General features: G+C 36.9%; 1 protein-coding gene across 2 annotated transcripts; it reads left to right on the forward strand.

Annotated features, from left to right (window-relative positions):
* The first annotated feature begins 401 nt into the window (after positions 1-401).
* On the forward strand, positions 402-21,279 carry LOC134744173 (sodium-dependent nutrient amino acid transporter 1-like). Of its 2 annotated transcripts, none has more exons than XM_063677887.1 (14): positions 402-528; positions 6,819-6,971; positions 8,553-8,820; positions 9,345-9,564; positions 9,729-9,769; positions 10,488-10,635; positions 11,005-11,083; positions 11,668-11,771; positions 12,307-12,493; positions 13,141-13,317; positions 15,148-15,247; positions 19,846-20,013; positions 20,381-20,475; positions 21,013-21,279. In XM_063677887.1, the coding sequence occupies exons 1-14, from the start codon at positions 526-528 to the stop codon at positions 21,184-21,186; spliced, it is 1,917 nt and encodes a 638-aa protein (XP_063533957.1). In that variant the 5' UTR covers positions 402-525; the 3' UTR covers positions 21,187-21,279. The 2 variants fall into 2 exon arrangements, with proteins under 2 accessions (XP_063533957.1, XP_063533956.1); XM_063677886.1 differs by having other exon boundaries at positions 511-596; positions 6,821-6,971.
* Positions 21,280-21,645: the final 366 nt, after the last annotated feature.

Consider the following 21,645-nt stretch of genomic DNA (forward strand, 5'->3'; position numbering starts at 1 on the left):
ATAAACCCAAGCGTTGGTTAAAATGATTAACAATATGCCACGGTAAATTTATTGTCCATGTAGGTATTTTTGGATCAACCTGTAGAGTTAAAAAACATACTGTATACGTCTTTGTTTAAACATCTTCTTTAAGACACTGAAAACCGCTCCTTGCCCTTATTTTTCAGATAAGATTACCAAGTATACTTTAAGTGTGTAATACATACAAAATGTGTCATCCCCATTAGTTACCTTGGTGAGACAAGAGTTTTCTTCCATTATTCACTGTATAAACAAATTAGGCATCTTGTTGCAGTGGATTTGTATTAACGTTAATGCTTCAACACGGGTGATTAGTTAGAGCGGTATTCGGATAGATTACAAGAAGCCATCCTTCACTGCTTCAGTGCTTGCCGCTCGATATATTTATATAAAACTGAGAAAGACCACGCGCACAAATTCATTTGCGTCCGACAGGCGCGCGTTGCCTTTGCTCGCAAAAAAAGTAAAAAAAAAAAATTGCTAAAAAAGTGACAGTGAATCACAATGGTGAGAAGTTGTATATGTCAAACGTGGTGTGGTGTTTCCATGTTTGTGTTTTGCAACAAGTTGCAGGCGTGTTTTGGTGTGGTTTTACCATTGTTTACAGTTTTTCTTACAATCATTATGGGTTATAATTAAGTTTACCAGACTTATAGTTAAACTGATACTGGACGTGAGTAAAATAAAAGAGTAGGTGCCTATGTAATAGAAATCTTATTTCGTGTAAAAGTGAGGGTACCTATTGAAGTTACTTGAGTTACCTACCATATAGATTCTGAAAGATCACTCTCATAACTCGGAGCCTATACTTGATTAGTTTTGAGGCTATCGTTAGTTAGATAAATTACCTAATTCCAAATTATCTACAGAGGAACAGAGGTAACTGATAAGTTTTGTATCCGACTAGCAGTAGGTAAGTATAATTCGTTTCAGAGACGTGCTTCCCATTGATTCTGCTTTATTTAATTTTACCCATTTACCATAATGATTCCTAGATCTCAAATGAGAATAGTGTCTGAATGCCAGAATCTCAGAATGCTAATTTTTTTTCTCAAAATACCACATTCTCAAAATGTCTAAACTTCAAATCGATCTGGTGTCATTTACCTAAATCTCATATTACCTACATTAATGAATGCTATTGTATCCAGATTGATAAAAAACCGGACAGGTGCGAGTCGAACTCGCCCACTGAGGGTTCCATACAATTTTTTGTTTTTTACAAATTTGTAGTTTTCAGATTTTTCCCTTGTAGTGTAAGACGATATTAATTGCTAAATTTCATAGTTCTAATAGGTCAACGGGAAGTACTTACCCTATAAATTTTGATTCCCTTGAGAGTATCGAAATATAGGTAGGTGCGTTTTTTGCGGCATAAACTTATAAACTTACTTCGGCCGTATATATTTTTTAAGTTAGAAGTTTGATTTTATTCACAGCTTCAAGCGACCATAGACTTGAGTATAATTTGTGACTTTTATGTGCTTTAATTTAATTTATTTATTGGAAACAATGCAAGTTTACAGTATATGGTTTTAATTTCAACTCCTCCTCCTCCACGCGTTCCCGAGATACATACAGACAGACAGACAGACAGACAGACAGACAGACAGACAGACAGACGGACAGACGGACGGACGGACGGACGGACGGACCGACAACAAAGTTATCCTATAAGGGTTTCGTTTTTTCCTTTTGAGGTACGGAACCCTAAATATTGTTGTTAATACGACAAATGTTATAAAAATGCACTTAAAAGACATAGGTACTTAAACTTAATATATTTAAAAAAGAAGTCCATCGGAAATTCGGCAATTGATGAAACATACTTTTTGACATTTAGGTATTATGGGACTTGGGACAATATGAATAAGTCATCATGACATTCGACCATTGTAACAAAGAAACAATTTGATATTTATCCCCCTTACCCTTACAAATACATTAAGTCAAAAAGACAGATAAATACAAACGATTCATAACTAATTCAGGCCAGCCATAGGTATTACGGGACTAAGTTTGAAAATTTAGGACATATAGATATAATATTAATAAAATTAATAAATACAATGGCATTATGATATTTAGGTGAAATGAAACCAAAGCATCTGAAATTAAGAAATCCTTAAAAAAATATATTCGTATAAAAATAATCAGCTCCATAAAAACCGGTAAATACCCATTTTATATGTGAAATCAGGTATCTTATTACCTATATTATAATTAATTTCGTGTTGGTTTATCGTCTGAAGGTACGTTATTCATAGGTGTAATAATCGATAGATAATCATTATTATTTTGATTAGATTCGGTATTATCTCGTGCATTCCATGTGATGTGGTGCGCCACGATTTAATTTGGTAGGTACCTACTCTGGAAATAATAATAGGATCGTGACTATATTTTTCCTTTTGTAACGTAAAATCTGGCCTGTTTTATCTATTATATCTATTGCTTATAAGAATTTTGTTACTTATTTTTTATTAACGGCCCCGCCATCTTCGAGAAATCAAAAATAACAAAGATCTCGACGAATGGATATTATGGACAACTTCTTCCTTGAAAATAATTAAAAACTATACCTTGTAGTTGTATTCTTACAAATTACCGGTGAACATAAACCCTAGGTTGGAATAATTATATGCTTCAGATATAACGCCATACAACACTATATGACCATATGATAACGTAGGCCGGTAAATACTAACCGTAACTTCTTCAACGCGAAGTAATTACCTACTTACTGAACTTCCTCTATTGTAGTTCACACGCTCGACACACTGTTTGAATGGGTGTTTATAATTATAACTAAGGCATAAGCAAAGTAGTAGGTAATTAGGTATTTTTATCTCCCACTCCTATTCCTAGTTTTTGTCTTTCAGCCGAATTGTTTATTCTTGTTACTTAGGTACCTATATAATAATTAGGTACCTAAATATATAGGCGTCTACCTATTACCTAAGTACAATGAAAACTAAACTACAAGTAGTACAATACAAACAACTATAAGTAAACAGGTACTATTTACTATTTAGATAGGTACTACTTATACAGATATTAGGTCCCGTATACTGCTTCGGACGCAATTTCATGTTGTTTCAGGCGTGGCCCGCATGATGGCTCACTCCGCGACTTCGTACAGAGTACACACCGCTAGGGAACGGATAATTTTTGATACATTGTTATGTACAGTGTGGAAAAAAATTATGGGCCCTGGAGGGAAAGTGCTAAGCTAACCCATTTTACTTAAAAGAAACATTTTTTTTTTTAAGAAACAAAACTGCATTCAGATTTCTTTTTAAATTTGCTTGTCTCGCCCGGGAATCGAACCGACTAAAAATTCCAAAAAATAAACACGCTATTTTATTCTAGGTACTAGTCCATTTAGGTGTACTCACTTCCTTAAGAATTTCTATAAGAAATTCTGTTATTTTCACCAGATCTCTAGCCGCACTTGATTTACACGCTGCCATTTTCAAACAAAAAGACGAATTTTGCTCAAATTTTAATGGGTGCCAGTCAACAGTGTGCTGAGTGCGCAGTGTTGCAAAATTAAGAAATCTGTTTCCTACGCTACGCTTACCTACTTTCTAAGGTCAATAAAAAAAGGGTCGGTTATTGGTTCTTGTCGGTCATTGGTGCCTCTCTACGTTAGTACTATCACTTTTGTAATCCTCATATACTCATCTTATTAAAACAATTCCAATTGACTGATTAGTTGGCCTCGGATATTGGGTGCAATAAAAAAAAACGCATTTAACTGATTTGCAAGACCGAAGTGATCCCATAAGTGTTCCGTTTGTCAAAATAAAGTTTTGCACGGAACACTAAAAACAGAACATTCTTTTAGAGGGGATCAGCGAAACGACTTAGGGGACCAGAAGGGACTTATATGGATTAATAAGAAAAATAGAGAAACATTTTTTAACGCAATGCAGGACGGGTACCTACGAGTACTATAGTGCCGATGCCGGGCCAACCACGAACCTCTATTCCCAGGCGGTTTGCTAACTGACCACTTTTTCTACTATTCATGAAGAATAGGAGAGCCTAATTAGATCTGTCCTGCCTAAGAATATTTTTGACGCGGCCACAGCCAGCCTCTATCTATACCACCATGACACCGCCTCATATTTCCCCCGCACCTCATGAAGTTACTAGCTCTTTGGTGATAACTTGTTAACAGATAATCCATAACTTAGGTATAGGTAGACCTAGATCGTATTTATATATAATAAACATCAGAGCGATGACCTGCATAGTACTTTTGCAATTTCCGTGTGTCTCGTGCTCGCGCAACTTACTGAACCGCAAGCGCGTTAATCCGTCGGCCTTTGTTTGAAACGACCTTCTGTTATACTTTAAGTACAAGGTTCCAATTATAACTAATGCAAGATCACGGTTATCGACACATTAATATATTTAAGAACGATATATATTAGACTTGTTACCAGACCATACCATTCGTACTTTTATGAGAAATGTCGGCAAAAATAACATATTTTGCCTTTCAGAATTATTAGGTTCATTATTACTTAAATAACAAAGTAATAGGGAATCGGATATTGCCAGAGTAAATAGCATCAAGACAATAGTATAACTGGTACTTATTTTACCCGTACTACGGGTAGTAGTGTTGATCATAAATAAGTACGAGTTATATTGTCCGGTAACATGGACTCATGTCACTGACAGTGTCAACACTGACATAAACGCCAGCTTCTATACATCTCGCTTGCACTAATATGTCAGTACGAGCGAGATGCATAGAAAGTAAGTTACGTTCACGCTAGCGTTTATGTTAGTGCCAAACTAGTGGTAGCCACATGGTACAGATGTTATTGTTTTCTATCGTATTTTCTCGGAAACGTTCGTATTTGTCATGCTACTTCAGTCTACCTCAGTGTTTTTTGTACCACGACTGACTGAAATAGTAAGACACGTTCGTACGTTTCCGTGAAAAAACTATGGAAAATAATTACGCACTACATCTTTTCTCGAACGATATTAGACTAATATTATTAGTCCACGAACTGTCAAATCGTATGGGTTATTAGACTAATATCGTTCCAGAAATGGGCCCCTGTAGGTATGCAAATTTCATTACGATAAAGTAAATATCTTGAATGAATAAATTAATAATGAATGAATGATTTTTTTTATCTGCTAGAGACATCAAAATTGTTATTTGTTTTACAAGGGGTCAAAGTTATTGTTTAACCTCTCATGCTAATATTGATACCCGAGCAAGCGACAGATTCTAAAATTCGAAAAAAGGAATCTTGAGCGTTGCGAGGGTTAAACAAATTTTGCCACCGAGTCAAACACAAAAATTTTCACCACACCAACACAAGGAAAATACTAACTGTAAAATATCAAACAAAATTAAAGCAGATCGATTTAAAATGAATGTTACTAAATATTTATCATTCAAAATCGTAAAATGGCAACGACAACCGATTTATATCGATAAAGATACGCACCTGGACAACGCACATGTATACAAATCGTCTGATTATAATCAGTTCACGTAAGGGACATCAATCCAAAATTTTTCAATACCAAAATCATCATTTAAAACTCAATTCTATCAGAAAACATAAGAAAACAACTCGAAATTTGCATTTCATTAATTTGCCTCACATGTGGATAAAATGCAACTTTCAGTTTTTGAACAATCAAGAGAGCCTTTTATTTACCAGCTGGTGTGGTAAAAAAATATTGCTTCACATTTAAAGAGCTTTCTAAATTTAATCGAAATAATAATTAACATTTAATTTGCCCAAATGCTCAATTAAATAGTTAAGCCAAACTAGAATAACGATTTAAAATGAGATTTAATGAAAATAAATGTGTAATGGGTAAAGTGGTCTTGCAAATCTTGCAATATCATATATTCACCGAGTTGGCATCATGACCCTTTATTGAATACCTAGTTACACCTACATGTTGCATTGAATTAATTCGAATTGCCAAATTCTCACATGACCGCACAAGTGTTTCGCAAGATATTCTCATAGATGGAATGCGCAAAAACGTCTAGTCGCCTAAAGTCGCCTTTCTATTCTGACCATGAATAATGTGTTATAATGTGGAATCAAACTTTATTAGTGCCTACCTATAATTAAAAGAATTTTATATAAGTAATAACTGTCGGTATACGGATGGAACCGGTACATTGCGATTAGCGTTTACAAACAAAAAGTCGTGTTTATATATTTACATATATTTAATTATAAATACATAAAGTATATGTAATTTTGGAATCTACCGTGAAATACGACTACGCTACGCAATGAAAATATAGTTAGGGCAATATTAAAGTTTATTAATTTCTTCACAAAAAAGTATAGGTAGCTACTTCTTACATACCTTTACGTAAAAAAGAGACCTTCATAGAGAAATACTTGAACAAGCGAGATTTTTGGCCAAACCCTTACCAGGGCAGATTCTCTTAATAGTGCAATGGGGATCTGGGATTAGTACCTACGAAACCTGCTTTCATTTACACGAGCTACTCCAATATCAACATTTTGCTTGGATTAAACCAAAAAGTAGGGTAATGATTTTAAGAACTGATGATTTAGAACAACCTGTAGCTAAGGTATACGGGACGGATTTCTGCAAATGACGTATCATTAGATTCCTCTCGTCTCTAGAACTGCTTACACTTATTCACCAAATAAAAATCAAAATGGCGCCCGCGAGAGGACACCGTGTATAAAACCAAAATGTTTCTTTTGTTGCTTAAGTAATTGAACGGATTTCAATAACACTTACAACTTTTTTTTTTTCAGAGCAAAGAGCAAGACAATGCCGCCTTCGACGCATTCCCAGAGGGTCCCCCTCGTGTCCCCCCGCCCCCAGGGCCGCCTCCCCCGGGGGGGCCTCCTGGGCCTCCACCGGGATTCAAACCACCACCACCTCTAGAAGTTAATGATGAAAAGAAAGTACGTTATATTTGCACCCTTAATTTATGTCTCTCGTTACTCGTAACATCAATTCTCTATTTTTACCATAAAACATACCTATTACTTAGGTACTTGATTTTCTCTTCAAGTAACAAACGTACTTAATACGTACCTACCTACCTAATATGACGAAAAATGCATAAAGTAGAAAAAAAAAACAACGAGTATATGATGGTGTCATTGCACGTTATCGATATGTCTGGATCCTAAAACTCTTTAGATAAAACTATAGGTAGATAAGTACAAGTACAATTATTTAACAAAAGTCCGATATATATTATTTTAAAATTGTTAAACGTGTATTTCATAGAATCTCGGTTACCTACTCTTTAGAAACTATACCTTTGCCTTCCATATAAAACACTCACATTAGTGTAAGTATGAGTATAATATTTGAAGAGCTTCCTCAATTTCTACAGAATCATCTTGAATTTTAAATATGTTAAATATGACTAACTAGGCAGAATTACCCCTTTCAAACAAAAAATATAAAATTTAGATCCCGGTGAAAAAAGGCTCTAGGTGCGTAGGTACTTCTTTTTAAGTCGTTTACCTATGAATAAAAAAAATGTATGAAATTACTTGTAAAATTAACTAATTTAACCTCTTATAAAAAAGACCGAGTAATACCTAAATCAGAATTTCAAATAAAAATAAAACAAAATAAAATTGTAAAAAAATTGAATATCAAGTAGAACCGTGTTCTGTAAAATGATGCTCTTGATTAAGAGGATAATGGACGACCGCTTTCTCATACAAACGTAGTTCTACACAATTTACTGAATATTGACCACCGCTATATAAGTATCATATCATATCATATCATATCATAACATATCATATCATAACATATCATATCATATCATATCATATCATATCATATCATATCATATCATATCATTTATTCAGTAATAATCATACATTGTCATTGGTATAAACATTTCACTTAAAGAAAAGTTAAGAATAAAATAATAATAATACAGAAATTGATTAATAGAAATTACAATGTCAATTTGGGTAAATATAAATGTTAATATATATAATGTTATGTAATGCCCCTTCGTTTGACATTTTTCGATTTTTAATAACTTATTATAAAAGTTAGGAGCGAAAAACAACTTTAGGTACATACAAATTTTTAAAAGCTCCTAACTCTTATAATAACTAAAATATGGAAAAAAATTGAACACAAATTAAACGAAGGAAACTTACATCATATTATGTAAAAATATTTTCTATAGGTAATGTCGAAAGAGGAAAATGGGCACTACCTTTGTATGGAGAAGCGGTCGTACCCTTTCGTTTTAATAAATTGGTAATTTTTCCATTTTCAGAAAACCGCCACAAGTTTGATTTACAAAAACACGTAATTTTATTTAATAGGACTAATTTTTTGAACTGAAAACGCCTTTGGATGTCTTTTTTCTGTCTACCAGTAATTTTTAATTTAAAATTTAATTTTATTTAATTTAATTCTAATTCTAGCTCTCCTGTTTAGTACTAAATTGTAAGTCGCTTCGCGGCCTCTTTATATAATTATCTGGATATATATAATTACAGGTGGACCCAGAAGCGGATGTACCCCAACGAGCAACGTGGGGAAACCAGATCGAATTCCTCATGTCCTGTATAGCCACATCTGTGGGCCTCGGCAACGTGTGGCGGTTCCCCTTCGTGGCGTACAATAACGGCGGTGGCGCCTTCCTCATTCCTTACATTATAGTACTTTTCATAATTGGTAAACCCATGTATTACCTTGAATGTGCAATGGGCCAGTTTAGTACAAGAAATTCTGTGAAGATTTGGGCACTGTCGCCGGCAATGAAAGGTTAGTACGAGTAGGTATCTAATTCTAATAGTATCTAAGCTTGGGTAATTGGGTATATTTGAATCGTAATCAGCATAAACTAATAAAGAAAATGCTAGGAAAAGTATACGGTAGTCTGGGTATGTGACCCCGATGGAGTGAAAAAGTTGGAATGTTTTTTCTAAAATAAATTAATAAAAAATGTAGCGACAGCATCATAGTAAATTATCAGCTAAAATATTGGTTATGAATGTTATGATTATCATGGCTACTTCTTTGCTGACAGCTCAGACATTTACATTTTACATTCAGTTAAATGAGGAAGTCGTTTCATATTTGAATAAGTAGTTGTAGTAGGTAATCGTAGTATATTATCGTATCGTATATAGTATATATTGTACAAAAAACGAAAAACGATACAGGAATAAACATACATCATTAATACAAAGGGAACTTATCCCTTCAAGGGATCTCTTCCAGTAGTTCCAGTTAACCTTAAGTATACCTACCTATATCTGTATGATCATATCTTATACAATTTCCAGGAACGGGCTACGCACAGGCAATGGGCACGAGCCTCATCTTATCATACTACGTGTCGATCATCGCACTGTGCCTGTACTACCTGGTGTTCAGCTTCCAAGCGACCCTGCCGTGGGCGGTGTGCGACGAGACCTGGACCGACGTGCTGTGCGTGCCATCCGGCCAGACCGACGTTGACGTCCATGTTGAGAACGGCACGAGCAGTGCCGAGCTATTCTTTTTGTAAGTTTTTTCTAGAATTTTTAACTTAAGTAACTTTTCAACTGCTAAATGATATAAAATGAAATAAAATGAAATGAAATCAATAACCCTTATCAGCGTGCTTAATATCAGTCAATGTAAAGGGCATTCTGTATATTAAATTGACTGTTATTTTTATTTTACAGGAGGACAGTGATTCAACAGAAGGACCTTGCTGGTGGTCTTGGTTAGTACATGTATTGGCAACAATATTAGTATGTTTTTAACAAAATTAATGTTAATCTATTAAAAACGTTACCCTTAGATGGATTATTGTTAAAAGAATTTACATAAATTACAATTTAGTACTAATTAGTTATTTATTCCGTCAAATCGAATGAGGTGAGAACCTATGGGAATAATCAGTCTTATCTCTGCGAGGACTGATTAGATTATTGTAAATTCCCATTTACCTATGCCCACCAGAATTAGATGGATTTTTTATTGGAATATAGAAATAGAAATAATTTATTTGTAAGCACAAACACAGAAGAGAAAATTATTGGTCTGATATATCTTAATTACTGTGTCAACAAAACGCTGTCATGCTCTTTCCGGAAGGTAATTGCTATCGCATCAAACATTAGGACTAGGTAACAGGATCGTAATTAATCATACCATACTTTGTATCAATCAGCCATATTTTGTATCAGGTCTTTCGGCCCAGTGACGCAGTGAGCGTGTTAACACGTTCGCGGACGGTAAGTGACGTCATGTGTCATAGGCCAAAGGAAACGAAAGACTACGCGAATGCTTTCATTCGTGTCCGCGAATGAGTTAACCTTGGTTAGCCATAAGTCCATAACAACTTGCAACAGAATTGAATATTAAACGTATACACCAAGATGGGATTATTTAGGCTGTGATGGGGTTTTAAATTAATTTGAGGTTGAATGTGGTTGCAGGCCTCCCGATCTGGTACTTAGTGCTGTTCCTGCTGTTATCCTGGGTGATCATCTTCTTGATCGTCGCACGAGGAGTCAAGAGCTCCGGCAAGGCCGCTTACTTCCTCGCCATCTTCCCCTACATCGTCATGATTATTCTGTTGATTAGGTAACCAACTATTTTTTACGTGAAAGTTATACAAACTGGATACATTATGGGAGAATTTTCTAGTGCGATATTTAGGTGTCATAGTACGATATTTAGGTGTCACAGGCGTGTTATTACTAACCGGTTACAAAAATAATTCACACAAGTTTTTTATTACTTTTGCATCAGTATAAAAATAGAGCGAGGCATATTACTAGAGGTCTAGTACATACAATTGACGCTGTGATATACATAATACAAGATGCTAGAAATAAATATGTTGGTGTGGTGTTTGACAACGGGGTTTTTTTTATTCCACCCAATTTTTTTTATTTACTATTTTACGATAGCATAATATTATCAAATTAAAAGAAATTAATGTTTTTTCAGTACCTGCACCTTGGATGGAGCCGGGACGGGAATTTTGTTCTTCTTGACTCCCCAGTGGGATAAACTCATAGAACTTAATGTAAGGTTCAACCTCTACTACTTAACCTCTACTGGGTGAGCTATCCAAACAAAGCAGTGAGAGATTTGAAACTATTCAATAATGATTGGCACGGCAGTATTAAAAGTAAAATGGGTTACCTATCTCCATACAAACGTAGTCCACATTTTCCTCTGTAAATTAACTTGCTAACTTAAATTGAAAAAAGTTGAAAGCGCCTACAGGCCGCCTGTAGGTACTTTCACAATACTAGAAGATAAGTCGTTATAGTAATTAGGTATATTACAGTAAGATTATTCTAAGGTAGCGCGGAAATTTTGCAATTTTGCATGGGACAAACCTATTTATTGGCAACAGGTGATGTGCTGTCCACCATCAGGTGTATCAACCTAGCGCCTATTTCACCAACTTGACAATTGACACCTGACACTCACAATTCCCTGTACATTTCTTGGTCGGTAAATACTTACCTATTATAACAATGGCACAGAGTCATTGTTTACTTGTCGGACAAGAAACGTACGGTAAAGTGTCAGTATCAGTGTCAATTGGCAGCGTGTTGAAACAGGCGCCTTATAGTGTGTGTGTGTGTGATTGATTCCTAGGTGTGGTACGCAGCCGTAACGCAGGTGTTCTTCTCTCTCTCCGTGTGCACGGGATGTATGATTATGTTCTCTTCATACAACGGCTTCAGACAAAACGTTTACAGGTAAGTGCGACTGCACATTACACATTAAATCAAATTTTAAGACAGTTCAACATATTTGGAATTTGAGTTTATTATAAGTAAATTTTATAATAATAACAAAAAGTCACAACGGTTTTATTGTTTTCTTAGCATTGTATTTGGTTTTATACTGTCCAAGTTTGGTGTTTTGCCGTTATAGAAAAACAGTAAAGTTAAAATTAAGGTTTGGGGAGCCCCCAATACTTTATATCTTTTTTTCACACTTTTGTTTTACTTGCAAAGTTCGTAATGTTCGTATAAGTTTAGTAAATAGAGAAAACTGACAATCCTGAAAGAATCGTCATTGTTATGTTCTTCTTATTCGACGGCTATAACATGATGTAACTGTAAATTTTGAATTGACTTGCGAAAGAGCCCTTGCCTACTTGAAAATACTTTTCTAAATTTTGAATTTTTGCCATCTTAAAATTATCATCTCATCACCATGATGAGCACAAAATAAAAAGCAATAATTGCGACCAAAAGACAAAGTGTTAAGCTTCATCATCTTCTACAGAGACGCCATGATCGTTACAACCCTGGACACGTTCACGAGTCTGCTGTCCGGTATCACCATCTTCGGCATCCTGGGGAACCTGGCGTACGTGCTGGGCCGCGATGTGGACGATGTGGTTGGCGATGGCGGCACAGGCCTGGCGTTCATATCCTACCCTGACGCTATCGCAAAAACACCACTGCCTCAGGTACAATAGAAAAAATGTTTCACATGAATACGTATTCTTGCTTGCAGGTTGCAGGTTGGTGATCCAAAAAAAAAAATGAATGAAGCTGGAAAGCGCCGCTATTTTGAATTAGTTCTTGAAATTCCTCCTCAACGGTTGTATTTGCTTAATTATAATATGTACCTATTCATTCCTATTGTAGTTCATGTTATACGTGCATTCTGTGCATTCACAACTCATTTTCTATTACCCGGGGCTATTTGGAACTTGGAGTACTTGAACCTCAAAAGCTCTCAATACAAATATTTTCTACCATAAGTATTAATAGCAGGAACAAGTTTTTTACACTGTCATTTATGTGGACTTACTCTTTTCCAGGCATAGTATTTATAATTTATCGACCACATACGCGCCAATAGAATTTCAACGTTAGCATTCCGATTTAAGGTTCTAATTAGATTGCACTTCCGGGAAATGTGACTTGTTTTCAAAGCTCGATTAATTGGAATATATTTGTATTTTTTGGGAAAACCTTGTAGATTGGTGCGGCCTGGAAAAGGGTCAAAGCATTTAGTTCTTAAAATGCCAAATAGCCTCATGGGGGTCTGAATACCACACTTTATTATAAGATCTGTCATGTGATGTATGTACATGCATGTAATTTGCAGTTGTTCTCCGTACTGTTCTTCCTGATGATGGCGGTGCTGGGCGTGGGCTCTGCCGTGGCCATGCTGTCGGCAGTCAACACGGTGCTGCTGGACACCTTCCCGCGTGTGCCCACCATCATCATATCGGCATGCTGCTGCACGGTCGGGTTCGCCGTCGGCCTCATCTACGTCACTCCTGTATGTTGAGTTTTTCGTCCTAAATCATTGACACTTGACGGTGCATTCCTGAAAAGTGTCGCTATTTTTGTCGATGTTCGCGACGCTATTTTTTAACACATGATAAAGGTAAGAAGCCGATATTTGGCATTAACGTTTGATAACTGAGTTTTAACCTCACCGGTATATACCTAATACATAATAGTCCTAATACAGATTTCTGCAGGTTATTAAGGTAGCTGCCATACGCGTCACGTCCCCGACAAAGAAGACCTTTTTATGGAATACCCCTCACGCATTTCTTGGAGATCATAAAAACATTAATTCTTTGGTATAAGCTAAGTTTGCTATGTCAGTACACTTTGGCATGCAGACTCAGCGTAGACGAACTGTAAGCTTATTTTTAACCGACTTCAAGATTTCAAAAGGAGGAGGTTATCAATTCGGTTGTATGTTTTTTTTTTATGTTTGTTGTGTCCATAACTCCGTCATTTTTGGACCGACTTTGAAAATAATTTTTTTGATTGTAAGTATATACATACAGATTGGTCCCGTTTTTGCCAAAACGCAGTTCTGATGATGGGATCCATGAGGAATCGAGGGAACTCCTCAAATGTTAAAGGCATACATATAGTGATTTTAGTGTTTTCATCAACAAATCAAGCACTTACATTGAAAAAAGTGACATTTGATGAAGTGAAACTGCTGATGATGATCAGAACGGAACTCTTCAATGACGCATAGTTCACGTTTGGCGAGTTGTCCTCTTCGTTATGTTTGTTAAGCAAGTTAGGTTTCCAAGAAACATTTTTGTCAAGCTCGAGTTTTGATGATGGGATCCATGAGGAATCGAGGGAACTCCTCAAATGTGGAAGGCATACATATAGTGATTTTTGTATTTTTATCAACAAATCCAGCATTTCCATTTTAAAAAGTGACATTTGATGAAGTGGAACTGCTGATGATGATCAGAATTAAACTCTTTAATGACGCATAGTTTACGTTTGGCGATTTGTCCTCTTCTTTATGTTTCTTAAGCAACTTAAGTTTTTAAGACATATTTTTGTCAAACGCGAGTTCTGATGATGAGACCCATGAGGAACCGAGGGAACTCCTCAAATGTGAAAGGCATACCTACATATTGTGATTTTTGTATTTTCATCAACAAATCCAGCATTTACAATTAAAAAAGTGACATTTGATGAAGTGGAAATGCTGATGATGATCAGAATGGATCTCTTCAAGACACATAGTTCACGTTTGGCGATTTGTTCTCTTCCTTATGGAACCAGACCCAAACTTGGACCCGGACTCGGACCCGGACCCGGGTCTGAACATGGACCCCAACTCGGATCCGGACCCGGACCGAACTCTGACCCAAACTTGGACCTGGACAGCCGGACACGGACCCGGACTCGGATCCGGACCCAGACCCGGACCTGGAAATGCTACTAGAAAAGTGGGTTAGGCTAGGTTAGAACTGTGACCCTTACAGAAACGAAATGCTATCAGAAAAGTAGGTTAGGTTAGGTTAGAACTGCGACCCTTACAAAAACGAAATGCTACTATAAAAGTGGGTGGTTTTACCTCCTTTTCTACATTATTAGGCAATATTATAATAATTAGGCAATTAGGCAAAATCAGGCAAAAGATGGATTAGGATAATTAGGCAAAATATGCTGTCTTTTTCATTTCATTGTCTGGAATCTAAGATTGCACCATCAACAATAAGTAAACTTTCAGCGGCATCCCCCATTGAAGTCGGTTTTTTTTTTCTTAAAAATTATGTTGTTTCAAGACTTGCATAAGAAAATTATGTCTTTTGGTGTTTCATAAGAAAATTATTTTCAGGGCGGTCAATGGGTATTGGAGCTTATAGATCACTTTGGTGGAACGTTCTTGATACTGTTCACTGGTATTGCTGAAGTCGTCGGAATTATCTGGCTGTACGGTAAGTACTGTTTCAACGTTATCGTTCAACTCATCATTAGGCACCTAATACTTTTATCAGAAATGATCATGTTTTTTGACCGATCTGCTGCGTTTAGGGTTCTGTGATTAATGAATTGCCTGATAATTTGTGTAAGCAATTAAGCATATGCTCAAATTAAATGATTTCCATTAGACTTTATCCAGGCGCTATTCTTACTCTAGCTGCGGTTACTTAGTGCGGGCAAAAGCTAGTAATAATATAAACATACAATTAAGCATTTTGTTATGATTAAGTATGGTAGATTGCTCATTTTAAATAAATAATAAATAATAATAATAAAAATGTTATTTATTTAGGTATCAACCCATTACATTAAGTATTAAGTATAATTATTATATTAATCTAATTTATACATTCTACATTCTAATCTATATTAAATTATACTATTCTAAACTAAACTAATTATTACCTAATTTAACACTAATTAAATATTTACAGCGGAGGCCTTGCTCATACAGTAGGTTGCGTACACTACGCTAACAATGCTGTTCATCGATTCGCTCACTCTCCCGACAAACGACCAGTGCCTTTTACGCATTATAGCGTAAAAGTCGTCTACTCTGTTCACGGCGAACATGCCAGATGCACTACACCGCCACGGTAGCCGTAACATTGCACGAAACGCGTTGTTGTACTGTACTCGAAGCTTATTGAACGATCGTTTCGTGTAATGGTACCACAGCTGACTGGTGTAGAACGCCTGACAGTACGCCCTGAACAAAGTTATTTTAGCTTGGTCGGAACAGTGAGCAAACCGACGCGCCAACATGTTGCTTCTCATCGCTATGGCCCGCCGCTGTCTTTCGAGATCGTCATCGTCCTTTAGTCTGTCTGTCAAAACGTGCCCTAGATACTTAAAACTATTTACAGTTTTTAATTCTGTCCCGTTTAGCCTAACGGGAGGAACGATATCTGGGCCCTTATCATATTTAAATACAATTAATTCAGATTTTTTAACATTATATTTTAGTCCGTGTGTTGCAGCATAACGCTCACAAATCGACACTAGTATCCTTAGGCCTGTGATAGAGGGGCTCAGCAGCACCATATCGTCCGCGTAGCTAAAGTTGTTGGCACATACGCCCGCGACGTGACATCCGACGGCAGCGCTGCTGAGCTCCTCTATCAGCTCGTTCATATAAAGATTAAACAGCAATGGCGATGTCAGCCCCCCCTGCCTAACTCCGCATTGCAACTTGTACGGGTCCGAATTGGCATTTCCCCATCTCACGCTGTTCATCTGGTTACCGTACCAGTATCTCAACAGATTGGTTATTTCACTCGGTACACCTGCTTTTGACACTTTATCCCATAATAAATTATAGTCAATAGTATCAAACGCACGGCTCAGATCTAGAAAACAGCCGTATACCGACGTTCTTTTCTTAAGATAACGGTTCACTACGTTCTTAAGGCAGAATATAGCCATATCCGTTGAGAGACCCGGACGGAACCCGAACTGTGCATCGTGTAAACGTATATGTTTGGCAAGTATCGGGTTAATTAATCTTTCAAAAACTTTTGAGAACACGGTAGCTAACGAGATAGGTCTGTAGTTGGACGGGTCACTAAGATCGCCAGTCCTGTTTTTAACAACGGGAACCACACTCGTAGTCATAAATTCATCAGGTAGGTAGCCATGCGCTAAACACAAATTAAATAACTGCGCCATCTTTACATGTAATAATGGGCCCCCATACAAAATGTGTTCAATGCTTAGACCGTCGTGACCCGGCGACTTACCGCGTTTCATTTTTCTAACACACTGCAATATCATATCTTGCGTAATGAATAACTCGGAACCAGTCGACGGGTCACCACGGTCCCGCGTTTTATCGAACAAGTGAGATTCCGGCGAGTTTTGGAGTGAGTTATCGACTTTAAATTGCTTAATGAACAAATTTGCTATATCTTTTTCATTTTGAATTCCATTTACTGATAATGGTCTACTTTGTTTATAGCTTAGTTTATTAGTATCCTTCCAGAATTGAGCGAAATTTCCCGCCGACCTATGGGAAGCTATAATGTCCATTTTAATAATTTCTTGGTTCCGTTGGCACCAACTTAATTTATTCTTAAATAATTTGCGTTTATTGGACATATTATCATAAATAGGACCTGTAGAAGGCGAACCGTGCAGCAACCATACTTTATGCGCTTCGCGTGCGTTGTTGTACAGTGGTAGTACATGATAATTCCAACCGGTAATTTTATTCTTTTGTTTACGTTTTTTATCAATAGACGTTTGCCTAGCAGCTGTTTGAATGGACCGCACTATCTCTTGATAAAATTTACCAATTACTAATGAATGCATCGTGTTGTTGCATGTTTCGCTACAATTATCAATATGCACATTAACTTTTCTCAAATACTGAGTACATAACTTGGTATACCTTTCTATTTGCTCATTACATCGGTTTCCCCATAAAATTTTATTGACTACATTATTGATACTAGGATTCGTCTTTGTTTGTATGAGATTTAAGTCACATTCAATGAATAACGGATAGTGGTCAGACCAATAAACATCGTATAGTACACGGGCATTAGTACACAGCCTATATGCAGAGTCCGTGGCCACACAATGGTCTAACCAGCTCTTAGAGCCCTGCACGTCACTTTTAAAAGTAAATGTGTCACTTGACTCACCGATCAGTTCAATGTCCGCACATGTCCATTTCTGGTCGTTACAGTATGCAATCAGCTCCTTACCAAATGACGCACGCACGTCAGCGTTAAAATCACCAAGAACCAACACACACTCACATCCATTGTCCTCTATTATAGCACTTATAACGCCTAGGCACTCAGTAAATAACGGCAGATTATCCGCGCAATCTGTCGGCATGTACACCGACATTATTATAATACTCCGATTTCCTGGAAGTTCCGCCCGTATAGCCGCGATTCGCTTTGAACCGGTTTCAACTATCACAACCTTAGTAAACAAATTTTTTCTCCATAATACAGCTACCCCTCCGTACGGCCTACCCTTCAGCGGCCCGACAGATGTATCTACTGCTGATATTCCATGATAGCCAAATTCTTCATTAATCTGGCTCAAAAAATCAAGGTCATCTGGCAGAAGCCACAATTCTTGAAGCGCGATTATGTCATTTTCTTGACTTAACTCCTGCACATTAGGTAGCGATCGTTTGATGCCCTTACAATTAAATGATAAGAGCCTTGTTTTTGCAGTGGCCATTATTTACTTATTTCTTATTTATATGGAGTTGTTACTGCGTTATTGTAACGTTTAGGTCTTTTATAAATGTACTTCCTGTACACTATTCCCTTTGGCCAAAAGCCGTTACTTAAAAATGTCTCCAGACGATCAGTTCCGATTGTTACTAAAAATGTGTTAAACGTCGTTTCACGGTACGGCTTAATGTATTCAACTTTTACAGCTGATTCGCCTTTACTATTAATGTATTCTGTAATTTTTTCCGTCGTAATGGTCTTTTCCGTACGTGAGATGTATAGTGTGGTTGTACTCGGCGCTGCTTGAAGCATTTCGCTTGTTTCACCGCAGCCCCAACTATTTTTAACCATTTTGGCGGTTTGTTTAGGCTTTTTAGTACCTTTCGTTACTAATATGAAACCTTCGGAATCCACTAGCTTGACCTTGGGCTTAGCTAACGCTGCATCACGGAACGAAGTCTTTTTATTTCGTAAATTTTCCTTATCTTTCTCTACAAGTGAGGGCAAGGCTGGCGGGCCCCACCGGCTAAGATGACTCGGAGAATCAACTGTATTTTCAACGTCGCACGGCTCATTATCCAAAGCCCGCAAAACTGGAGTTGTAGCCAGTTGACGTTGGCTCACCGCGCCATTCACCACTGGAGACTTGCTACCCCCAGATACATTTTTGTTACTTTGACTATGCAACGGTTCGCGTACACTCTCACACACAGGTTGCGATAACGGCGTCGTAGTTATAAGTTGAAATTTTGCGATTTCTTTTTTAACTTCTGTTATTTCTTCTTTGTTTGTGATACCTGTGCACCTCACACTGTTCAACTCCGACCGTAAGGTCGCTAACTCCTTCAGTATTCTTGTGACATCCAAGTCGTCAAACGTAATAGGTGGAATTCGATGAAGATCTTTTGCGACAAATATTGGCAAATTGTCATCGTCAGTCTCTTTCAATATTTTTATTATATCTTGAATATTTTTTGACGCTTTGCCCTCTCCCTTTCTGGAAGATGTCCGTATATCAAGGATGTCTCTTAACTTCGATTTAGCCATCTCAATTTCACTATCTGAGAAGTTCGTAGCACATATTCTTGCTAGTGTCGGTTCGTCGATCACGTTAAGACGATTCGTTATGTAACACAACACTTCATTGAGCACTAACGTCTTTTCACTACCACTTCCCATGTTTCAAACTTGACGGAAGGGTTGTACACTCATTAGCGCGGCAGTAATCTACCCAGCTGTTTACGCGTCTTATCTCAACGAATGAGAGACCGAGACTGATGATTTTATATCAATTGAACAAGACTGTTATAATATTCAAAATGACATGTGGCACCAACCCTATTTCCATTCCACAGGTCTAGAGAACGTGTGCCTGGACATCGAGTTCATGTTGGGCCTCAAGACCGGCGTCTACTGGCGCTGGTGTTGGGGCATCCTTACTCCTGCCATGATGATCGTGGTGTTCATATACGCCTTAGTTAATAATAATTTCGGCGGTGATGCCTTCCCGGATATTTCGATCTGTAAGTTAAAACCTTTTTACATTATTGTAACCGGATACCAATGGGTCTATCACGAGGTCAAAGTGGCCAAGATGGGACTCTCTGATAGTCAAACGCTTCCTGTGTGAATGTCAGGCACTCGCCAGCAGGGACCAGAAAATCTCTTCGTTTGATTAATATTTTCGATAGGGATAGCCCTATTAAATGGTTACCCACATGATATGGTCACCCTATCATTATTAAGCCTTTTATCAACTTTCTTCTTGTATACGAACATTTGTTAACTTAACTTATTTGAATTTCCGTAATAAGTTAATTATTTATCTATGTATGGCCGTTAAATACCTAAAATAAAAAATAAAAAATTATAACTGTCATTATTTTTCAGCAATGGGATATGTCATACTTTTCATCGGCATTGTACTGGTTCCCCTCTTCATCGGTGTAACAATGTACAAGTACAGAACTGGAAACTTTATCAAGGTACATAGATACAATGCATGTTTCGTTATATCGCTTACTTTATTTATTTATTTAAACTTTATTGCACTAGCAAAGAAAAATGTACAAATGACGGTCTTAATGCCAAAAGGCATTCTCTACCAGTCAACCATTAGGTCAAACAGAGACATAAATGTTGGTGCAGGATCGATTCATAAATTATAACTATACTTTAGGAGTTTTTATACCTATTAGTGAAAAGGCAAAGGCTGGAATAAAATAAAAATATATTTCCTTAAATATATATACTTATACTATAGACACCCACTTTATTTATATATTAGAATTATTTATATAATTTAATTTAACAGCGTATCTTATTATGTATTGCCTATATAGATACGCTGCTTTATCGTAACAGGGCAGCCTTGAGGCCTACTTGAAGAATAAATTGTATTCCTCTCTATTTCTTTTGCTTGTAAAATTAGAACGACACAGAGGGTTCGCGATGGCCCCTGTGTTTAAAAACAACTATTTGATATGGGAAATAAAATTGATAATAACATTTTCTGTTTACAGACAATCAAAGTAGCCTTTACTAAAAAGCCATCATGGGGTCCCAGCGACAAGGCCACGAGGCAGGAGTGGACCCTCTTCAAGGCGGAGGCCAAAGAGGCGAGGAAGAAACGCACCACGAACAAGGTCAAACACATAGGCCTCAGTTTAATAGGCGCCTACAGAAGAGGAGTTTAACTTACGATAAAATTAACATAGTTCATAATTTATTTATTGTACATATTTTCAAAGACAATGACAAATTAAATAGGTATACGAGTTTTGATATTATTCCTTTCTGATTACCTACCTATCCTATCCTTTAGCGGCCAATCTTAAAGTGGCCCCAGATCTGGTATCCCAGTTAGACTAGTAGAATAGCATGCCCAAAAATCGCACGATCGTGGATGTTTGAGCAAACTCGATATGAGCATGCAATGTTTAGACTTTTAGACACACATGTTGCGCACATGCTACTAAGTAGCAATTGCTCAATAATGGCATGCTTTCGTGCTAGTAATTAGCATTGTGTAACAGTAGCTTTAGCATCAAAATTAGCATGCTGAGCATGTGTAACATTACCTTAAGGGATCAATGCCATCAATGGTTATTTTAGAAGTCATTCTGACATAATTATACCAATATACATATTCACTG

The sequence above is a fragment of the Cydia strobilella genome, chromosome 9 (genome assembly GCF_947568885.1).
Source record: "Cydia strobilella chromosome 9, ilCydStro3.1, whole genome shotgun sequence".
NCBI classification, from domain to species: domain Eukaryota; kingdom Metazoa; phylum Arthropoda; class Insecta; order Lepidoptera; family Tortricidae; genus Cydia; species Cydia strobilella.